The 9,504-nt window shown below is 38.5% G+C and overlaps 1 protein-coding gene across 1 annotated transcript; it reads right to left on the reverse strand.

Annotated features, from left to right (window-relative positions):
• Positions 1-1,480: 1,480 nt before the first annotated feature.
• Positions 1,481-9,090, reverse strand: LOC112150836 (flavin-containing monooxygenase 5). Its single transcript, XM_024279353.2, has 11 exons — positions 8,949-9,090; positions 8,638-8,789; positions 7,864-8,052; positions 7,601-7,766; positions 7,378-7,520; positions 7,072-7,271; positions 3,770-4,003; positions 2,336-2,457; positions 2,197-2,269; positions 2,050-2,119; positions 1,481-1,969 (listed from the first exon to the last, which is right to left on the reverse strand). The coding sequence occupies exons 2-11, from the start codon at positions 8,767-8,769 to the stop codon at positions 1,643-1,645; spliced, it is 1,656 nt and encodes a 551-aa protein (XP_024135121.1). The 5' UTR covers positions 8,770-8,789; positions 8,949-9,090; the 3' UTR covers positions 1,481-1,642.
• Positions 9,091-9,504: the final 414 nt, after the last annotated feature.

Below are 9,504 nucleotides of genomic sequence, written 5' to 3' on the forward strand. Positions count from 1 at the left end.
TTTGGGTCATGTGCTGACCTACTTTCTGAGGCTAATGACTAAAGAAATGTTTAATGTTTAAATCGTTTGAGTCTTTGCTTGACCTTCATCAGAAAACACAAGTCCAGACGTTTACTTAAAACAAAAACAACAACAACAAAATAGAAGACATATAAGACATTTGACCATGAGAAAAATAAGTTAATAAACACTGTTTTTTTTATCATTTTTTTTCTCAAGAAAAAGTGATGAAAATATCCATTGTTACCCATTTTTTTAATGTCCACAGACTTCTAACATAAAAACAATTACAATTAAAACAAACTTTTGAAAATTGTGCAAGAAAATAATTTACATGTATTTTGGCTTTTTTTATTGTAATTGTATTGGATTTCATGACTTTCCACTTATTTGCATAAAAATTGTCATCACGTCATCCACAGCAAAGATGCTGAAATTTTCAATTTATTTTTAAATACAAATTCTGATTTTTAACCTTCAGACACCACCAAAAATATTGCCTAAAATAGAAAGCTGAAGCACTAATATTTAAATTCTTGAATGAATTTCTAATTTCTTGGCATCTTACATTCTACCAATTCTAGTTTTTGATTTCTTAGCACAGAATTAAACTTTCCAAATCATCAAATGAAAACACAAAAGCAGAAGAAGACATCTTCGTTTGAGCCTTACCTCTTCTTCTTCACAGGATAGAAGAACAGCAAACCATAAGCTCAGACCCCTCAGTCACACTTTAAGCAAACACAAAAAAGGGTGGGGTGAAAGAATGAGCTGAGGCTCCTTAACTTAATCTATAGATTTACTTCTCTGTCGTTTAAGTCGGGGTTAACATACAATGCAAACAAAAATGCCACAAAAGAATAATCGAATGATTAAATTAAAACCCAAACCCTTTTTTGATATTGACTCTCAATTAAAATTATTTTTTTCTCTTGCTTTCAGTTGAGCAACAATGGAATATGTAAAAGTCTTGTAAATATAAATACACACAATGTAACTTTATAGACAATACCAAAAACATAAATGCACTACAAATCTGATTCAATGATGAACAGGATGCAGAATTTTGTAGTGAAGCAGAATGACCACAAGGTGGAGACAATTCCCCACATTAGCAGGAGACAATAATAGTTCTGTCAGTTAGTGATAATTTTTGTAAAATTGTTTATTTTTAATAAATATGTATATAATTCATAAATTATTTGCTGATGTAAGTTGTTCATTTTATTTTTTTCCTAGTTTACATTTGTTTTATTTTTCAAGTGAGTCCAGATTTTTTGTTTTTTAACATGTTTATGTAGCATTTTTCTGATGATGGAGAACATATGTTAGAAAATTAAGCAGAATTTTTGTATTGGCATATTTGTGAATCAGGAGCAGATGAAAAATGCTGTTGGAAAAAGCTTGTAGCAGTGACACAGATACTACAGTCGGCGGGCCTCAAGCTCCCTGGAAATAACAAGGCATTGAGACAATCAGATGAAAGACACAACATTTATGAGGGTTTTAGGTTGTAAATTGGTCAGATTTGACCCAAACATGACAGGAGGGATAAATAAAATGTAAACCACAAGCTTAAAATGTAATTAGTTGACCTGCTTTTATTTATGTATCTTTATTACAATGGATCCTCTTATCCATGTCAAAAGCCAGGGAGATAAGAGTTCCCCAGGAAAGCTGCATGTTGCATCATGGGAGACAAAAGCACTGCTGCTATCACACTTCCTACAAGTGCAATTGACCAGGGAGAAAACAGAAAGTGTGTCTTGGGCTCAGGTTGTAGCTCCGGTCTGGTCCTGAAAGGTTTAGCGACCCGTTCCCACTGAGTCAGGATTGCACGTCGAGCACCTGTCCACTGTCCAGGTCCAGTGAGGCGGTACTGATACGGGGTGCAGGGACCAAAGAAGACATTCATCCAGAGCACAGGATCTGTCAGGAGCAGCTTCAGGAGGTTTGGCCGAGCACCCACCTGTAAGTTATTTAGCCTTAATGTCCTTACATGTTTTACACATAATGGAAAAATTGTTCTCAGGGTTGACAAGAACTAACCTCAGCAGCCATGAAATCCAGGTACGGTATGTAATCTATCTGTAGAGCAGCTTGTTGTGGGCAGGGATAGCTGGAAAATAAGGACACACATGACTGAATTTTAGTTTTTTTGAAGACAGTCACGTTTAATTTTAGGGAGATTCTTGCCTTTTTATATTCCTATTTCTATCAGACTCAATGACTTCTAGCATCCTTTCTTTAGGTGGAAGACGGCTTGAACCTGGAAGAACAAACACTCTAGTTTATTCTGTTTGCAGGTGGGATTGTAGGTGGGACGTGAAGTTACCTGAAAAGACCTGAACAGCCCAGCGAGCCTGCATCTCCACTACTGGGATGATTGGTCCTTTAGCCTGGAAAAGACCCATGACGGCTAAAGTGGGGTGTTCCAGGGAGGGTGGAAAGACTCTTCTAAATGAGAAAAAAGAAAAAATAGTAACAGTTTCAATGCAAAAATAACAGTTGAAGCCAGGAGATGATTTATATGGAGAGAAAATAGTATCACCCCAATTTGTGCGTTCGGAATTAGTGATTTGTAACTCATACAATACATGCTGTGGTTAAGTACAATATTTATTAAATTCAAAAAAATATAAAATACAATTTACTTGAAACTAACTATACGCACAAATCTTTAAAAATTACACACAAATAGGTTGTTACGTCCACACAAAACCAAATTTACACACAAATTTGATATGAAAATCTTTTCACGTCTCCAAGATTTGTCTGCGTTTAAATGCTACTAGAATGCTGGGTCATTCGAGTTTTCTTATTGGTCGCTTTGAACTTAGATTGTGAATAATATCTGGTGAAACTTGACATTTTCTCACTTTTTTTAAACAGATATTCCAGATAATTAATATAAAAAAGTCTAAATGTGTGTTTTTAAAGTACTAAACACTAAAGTTTCTCTATTCTCATCGCTCCTTCGGGGCTCTTCCAGGCGGCGTGAAGTCCTCCTCGACACCCAGAGAGCGGACAGAGTCAATCTATGTCTCGCTCCGATCCCTGGATTTGGAGATGGGAAGCTTCTAAACAGCCACACAACGGAGCCGGCCAGTGGGCCGATCAACCGTCTGTTTGGAAGGGTTCGGCGCCACATGCCATCCCCGTGACTGTGACCAGTGCTCGAGAAAGAACCTCGTGTCTGAGGCGCTGTCAGGGGAGGGGCTATAGAGAGGAAGCAATCAGTTCTAGAAAAAAATATTTTTATTTTTAAAGAGTTTCAAAAATGCTTATTTAGACTTTTTTGTATTAATTATAGGGCATATCTGTTAAGAAAGTGGGAAAATTTCAAGTTTCACCAGATAATGTTTACAATCTAAGATCAAAGTGGCAGATAAGAAAACTCTAATGACCCAGCATTCTAGCAGCAGGTTAAACGCACCATTCACAGATGAATTTTGAAAACGTGAAAAGAGTGTCACATCAGATTTGTGCGTAAATGTGGTTTTGTGAGTGCGTAACAAGCGATCCGTGCGTAATTTTTTAAAGATTTGTGCTTAATTTAGTTTCAAGCTGTTGTAATTTTAATTTGTGTATGTATAAATTGTATTTTTTATTTTTTTAAATGTCATAATTTTTGTACTTTTGCACAAAAAATATTTTATGACTTGCAAATCATGAATTCCGCACGCACAAACTGGGGTGATACTCTCTTCATGATTTCAGCTCATCTACAATCTCAAGTTTGTTTCTTTTGCTAAAATCGTGAGCGTACTTGTACAATATCAACTCCCCGTGTGTTCCTCCTGACAGAGCGGTGTCCAGGAAAGGGAAGGTTCCTTTGTAACCTGTACAAAAGATCACAGCATGGATGTTCTCCTCCTGTGAGCCGTCTTCAAACACGGCTGATGTACTCTTGAGCTCCTTCAGGTTGGGCTTCATGACTAACGCCCCCTGGAGGATTCGGCCCGGAAGATCGTCATTAATCAAAGGTCTTCTGTCCATAAATCTGTGAAAATTGAAGATATCAACGGGAATTATTTCAGTCATTGAAATCTCAGTCGTTGCATCAGTAAACAGCTTACACAGCTACAATAGACAAAAGCAAATAATGCAGTACCATAACAAACCACTAGGAGTTGTCCTTCAAGCCAAACAGACCTCATGTTAAACTTGTATAAGTCTTCATCCCTGTTTGTCATAATTTTTGTAAACATGGGTTTGTTTTCTGCTTAAAACTATTACACCCCACACCTTTTCATATGTCACAATGTTAAGACAGGGCAGTAGCGGTTTTAGGCACGGGCAATCAAGCAGCTGCTCGGGGCGCTAACTCAAAGGGGGCGGCAGCTCAGCACTGGGAGGAAAAAAATCTGCGCTGCTATGGGTTTCTGTTACCTGTTATAACACTATGTTCTGAACGGCCAGAAACCGGTGAATTGGCGCCCCCTGCAGGTGCACGCACCCCCGTCGCCTGAGAACACGCGGACGGGTGTTAAGAGAGAGGGAGGGCGGAGGGGCACTTCAGCTGCGGGTCTCCAAATTAAGAAAACGGCTGATGAAGGAGGGCGGAGTCTACCTTGTACAAACTTTCTTTTTTTTTAAGTCAGTCATAACATGACATTCTATAACCCATGTGTCAATACAGGAAGAGCTCTAAATTAACAACCGCCAAACGTGGGGAAAACTTATTTTGGCGGTCAGAAAAGCTCTTTGACTTTGACAGGTGAGTCTCTGTTCTTCATCTGAGGCTCAAACACAACATGATGGAGTCTGCTTCTCCTCCACTGTTGGTCACCACAAACATCCATCCCAGAGTTCATTCATACATTTAATCCTGACTTTATTGCGCTGATTGAATGGATTTAATTGTCACATTTACCACACACGAGATGCGTTCAGGTGCTGCGTGGAATTTCCTTATGAGCTTGCATTAAGAGCTCGCTATTGCTGCATTCAGGTGTGATGGGAATTTCAACCATTTGCTCACACTGACCTCAGCAACACAAACACACACTCATTTGGTGCTCCATTTCATTGTGACTCACAACTACAACATGATATGTAAGATTAAACACAATTATGGAAAAATGCTGCACATATTTCTATATAAGCATATTTAATTTGCATTACATAAAAAAACTTAAATAATTATTTAATATAACTTTAATCTTTACTGTTCTGTGATTAAAAAACACATTTCTGTTTTGAACAAAATCAATTTCTTAAAAAATGGTTGAGATGTTAAAAAATGACCATATGACTAGAAATAAACTTTAGGGCTTTGATGATAACTTGATGCTTTAAAGTAACAAATGTGTTCATCTAAAGGTTCAGAGAAAAGACGGTTAGTTTGTTAAAATAACATTACATTTCTGTCATGTTATCAAACCTGACACAAGATGACACTTTCACTTATTATTAGGGTTTTGTTTATGCAAGAGAATATCCATGAAGTGAAACTTTTTAAATAAAGTGAATAACAGTTTTGATTAGAACAATACTTTTTTTATTAGAGAAATTTTAGAGGCTAGTAGAAATCTAATATAGCTGGTAGACTGGATGTTACTGGTACAAAGTAACTCATCACTAAAAATGTACCAATCACAGGATTGAAGACAGCAAAAATGAGCAGATTGTTCTTCTCTGAAGCAGAGATCAGTGTATGGTATAAATTTACATTTTCAAAACATAGATGTTCTATCGTAAAATACTATTTTAAAATATATATATATTTATATTTATACAGTATTTGTAGTTAGTATTATTGTATGTACTAACTGTTTTTATGCTCCTCAGAAAATTCAGTTGTGACTATGGTGGTGGGGGCGCCTGGGGAGGGTCTCGCCCGGGGAGTAATTCGGTGTAGAGCCGCCACTGAGACAGGGAGAGTGGCAGCAAATCAGATCAGAATAACAGATACGGTATAAAGGGATGAGCTGTTGCAGGATATGTGCATAGCAGCTGCAGCTTGCAGATCAGGGGTTAAAACCGCTTACAGTGAGTTCTCTGTTTGCAGAATTCCAGATAAAAGCCTGGAATGAGATCAACTGAAGAACAGCTGATGGGGGGGCCGGCTCTCAGACCGCAGCTGCTCGCAGGAGAGAGATCGCTCTGTGACCTGAATCCAGCATTTCTAGGAATGTCATTGGATCACTTTTGCTCAGTGTAATTTGTGAAAATAAAATATCCAATTTTATGGTGCTACAACACATCAAGTATGGTCAGAGTGAGTTGGGGGAAAAGGACTCATTGAGTATGGTCACAACAGACTTGTATGTGGTAACCCAGAAGCAGTGCTGTGTGCTGCCACATTACAGACAGTAGGAAATATTTCCTTTTGCTAGAAAGTAAAAACAAAAAAGTTTGTATAGACTGACCCTAAAAGGACAATTTCCTACAGTTCATTAAATAGTCCTTTCTGAGGCAAAACATGTCCTTGTTGGGACAAGAAGACATAGCAAATTCCCCCTGAGCAGACTGTGAGCCATAGCCATGCAACTAGCTTAACACTAAAAGAGCCTTGAAGTATGTTGTATACTCAATTTGAAACTCTATGGCCCAATCCAAATTCTTCCCTTCTCCCTTCCCCTCCATTTAGCCATCCAAAAGGAGAGTCATGGAAAAATAGTGTCTCATAATTTGGGCGTCACTTTCTCTCCATGACGACAACAATACTCGGCGGTTAGCTAACATTAGCATGGAGCTTCCAGTGCTAGAATATACAAAAAACAGTGGTTATATAACTTTAAAAAATGCTATGCTACAACAAAATGTCATTATTTACATAAAAATGTAAACTTTTGTGCTTCAGAGCACACGCGCATAAAGAAAAGCGCTTCTCCTCCGTGCCTCAGCGTGACGTGAAACCCCCACGAAAGGCAGGGCTCTGAATCCCTCTGCTTGGAGGGAGGATATTAAAAAATATATGTCAGACACCACTTGCACTTCACAAGCCCCTTCGAAAGGAGGGGTAAGTAAAAGGGACTAGCTTATTTGCTTCTAAAGAAGTAGTTTGGACACAAAAATGAAAAACTGTTCCATAGCAGTGCAGACAGCATGAAGCTTGTGAATCACCTGTGTTTGGGTTTCAAAGCATATAGTTTGTGGTCATATTTCTGGTTTAGTGCCCTTTCAGTCACCCAGTTCACAAAAGCCCGGGGAAGCAGCGGCATTATGAAACCGTTGAACCTGGTGATGGCTGTCATGTCCAGAGGAAGACCGTTGGCAGCCATCCTACCGATTACCCAGGCTCCACGTCGAGTGCTGAGAAATGTCTGTAAAAAAGAGATAAAAAAAAATATCTGGAAAAAGAAAATAACGGAAGATGCTATACAAAAAAGTATGCCATCAGAAGTCTTTCTTGCTCCTGCTCTGTTTGACCTTTTCTGCAGATCTACTGATTTCTACAGCGATGTCTCCTCCAGAGTTGCCGAGGCCGACCACCACCACCCTCTTCCCTTTGTAGAGCTCTGCATCCTTATATTCCCAGCTGTGCAAACATTTGCCAGAGAAAGCCTCCTGCCCTGGAGAGAAACAGATGGTGCTCAAAACAAAACACATTTTCTTGCAGAAATGCAAAAAGTGTTAAACTTGATCGGTCCACCTTGAAAATCCCACAGAGGTAAAGTTGGATGGGTGTAGTGTCCTGAACACACCAGAACCGCGTCAAAGATCCAATGCTGTTGATCTCCGCTTTTGTTTGTCGTCACTACGTCCCACTGACCCGACACAGAGAAGTCCGGTCTTTGTGTAACACTTCTCACCGTGGTCTGATGTGTGCATACCCACATTCACAAAGACATACATGTTACCATGGAGAAGATGGACGCGACAGAGAGAAGAAAGCAGATCTGAAACAAGATTCACCTGAAAGTTGATGTATTTGATTAAGTTAAAATGCTCAGCATAGAGTCTGAAGTACTGCAACAGCTGGGAATTATGCATGTAGTTTGGGTAGTCATCCGGCATGGGAAAATCACTGAAACATGTCATTTCTTTAGAGGTGTTTGCCACCAAAGAGCGGTAGATGCTGGATTGTGTTGGCTCAGACAGCTCCTGTGTACACAGAACATTGAGGCTTCAGATCATTTAAATATGATTAGTTTCAGGTAGAATGTACAATCATCTTTTGATCCATTTATAAAGCATTTTTAGTGGTCTCTTAATTAAGATTATGCCACTTTTACCCAAAATAAAAAAATATAGAATACATTGTTTCCACAGAACGGCAGTAATTTATCAGAAATTCACCTCTGAGTTGTGGGTAGAACTTACTGATGGCATGTCGTAAGCCCATCCCCTCTTCCCATTACCCATCTGTTTACATGCTCTGCTGCTAGCTTACAGTTAAAACGAGCAAGCAACATTTGTGCTATCCAGACCATGAAAACGAAGACATTTATGGATCTATTAGTCTATTCTCAAATTGCATTTTTTCATCTGATCCAGATTCACAATGATTTGATTAGAAAAATACTCAGAAATACAATTTTAAGTTTAACTTTCTTAAAATATGCCCTCCAACATAAAAAAAAATTGCTACAAGAACATGTTAAAAACATTTGTTATTGGAGACAGTCATTATGAAACTAAATCCTAAACTCAAATGAAAGATGCTTCTCAAATTACCCCATCACCCACCTTAAATTTCCACAAGCCTCCGATGTCATCACTGCTTTCAAAGCAGACAGGCTCCAAGCCCTCATCAACACAGGCCTTAATGCAAGTCAGGCCTGAGCTGCCCGCCCCAACCACGGCCACACGAAGAGGCATTCCTGATCCACGTTCCAGAGCTAAACAAGGAAACAAAACAAGGAATCCATGTATCTAAAACAAATCTCCTTAAAAACTTGTTTTAGCCATTAGCAGAGCACTATTAGCATGAAAAAGTCAATGAAAAACACTTTTAGAGTCTAAAAAGAAGTCTTAGCGTTTGTGTCTGCTCTTCTCACCTCCTCATGAAAGCTCTTCAAAATCTTGCACAGCAGCAGCCACACAAAAACATTCTGCAAACCAGCGTGTGCTCAGTTGTTGCCTAATGAGTAACCCCACAGCACAGAAAGGACTATGACCTCCCAGAACCAGTGGAATTCCCCACCCAGCTACTTTGTAAATGAAAAGACACTTTTTTTTTTTCTTGGAAGGCATTTTGTGTTGGCTAGAGGTGACAGTAGAACTGAAGTCTCAACTGTTTTGACGACTGTTTTAAGCTTCACCGTAAAAACAGCAACAATTATCTAATACTGCTGAAACTTAGAAAAGTCCCTGTCAGCAAACAAATCTGATCTGACTTCAACTTCACATACAATCCTTACTAAAAATACGAACTCGAACGTTTTAAGTATACTTTTTTAAAACTGAAATTTAGATAGCATTCTTTTAGTTTTATTTTTTAGACACTTATTAGAGATAAACATTGCAAGTTCATATAAAGTATACATGGATTATACTTAGAAATATACTACAAGTTTAAATATATTTAGTCTATATTTGTCACTGTCCTCAAGC

The sequence above is a fragment of the Oryzias melastigma genome, linkage group LG4, assembly GCF_002922805.2.
Source record: "Oryzias melastigma strain HK-1 linkage group LG4, ASM292280v2, whole genome shotgun sequence".
NCBI lineage: Eukaryota > Metazoa > Chordata > Actinopteri > Beloniformes > Adrianichthyidae > Oryzias > Oryzias melastigma.

What these genes read in the sequence shown, in the direction of transcription:
- LOC112150836 (XM_024279353.2), bottom strand. Translation starts at nt 8,769, where the DNA reads ATGCCTCTTCGTGTGGCCGTGGTTGGGGCGGGCAGCTCAGGCCTGACT. An exon ending in TCAAATACATCAACTTTCAG is followed by an intron (nt 7,767 to 7,863) that starts GTGAATCTTGTT and finishes TGCACACATCAG; the next exon opens with ACCACGGTGAGAAGTGTTAC. An exon ending in GGCTGTTCAGGTCTTTTCAG is followed by an intron (nt 2,270 to 2,335) that starts GTAACTTCACGT and finishes TTGTTCTTCCAG; the next exon opens with GTTCAAGCCGTCTTCCACCT.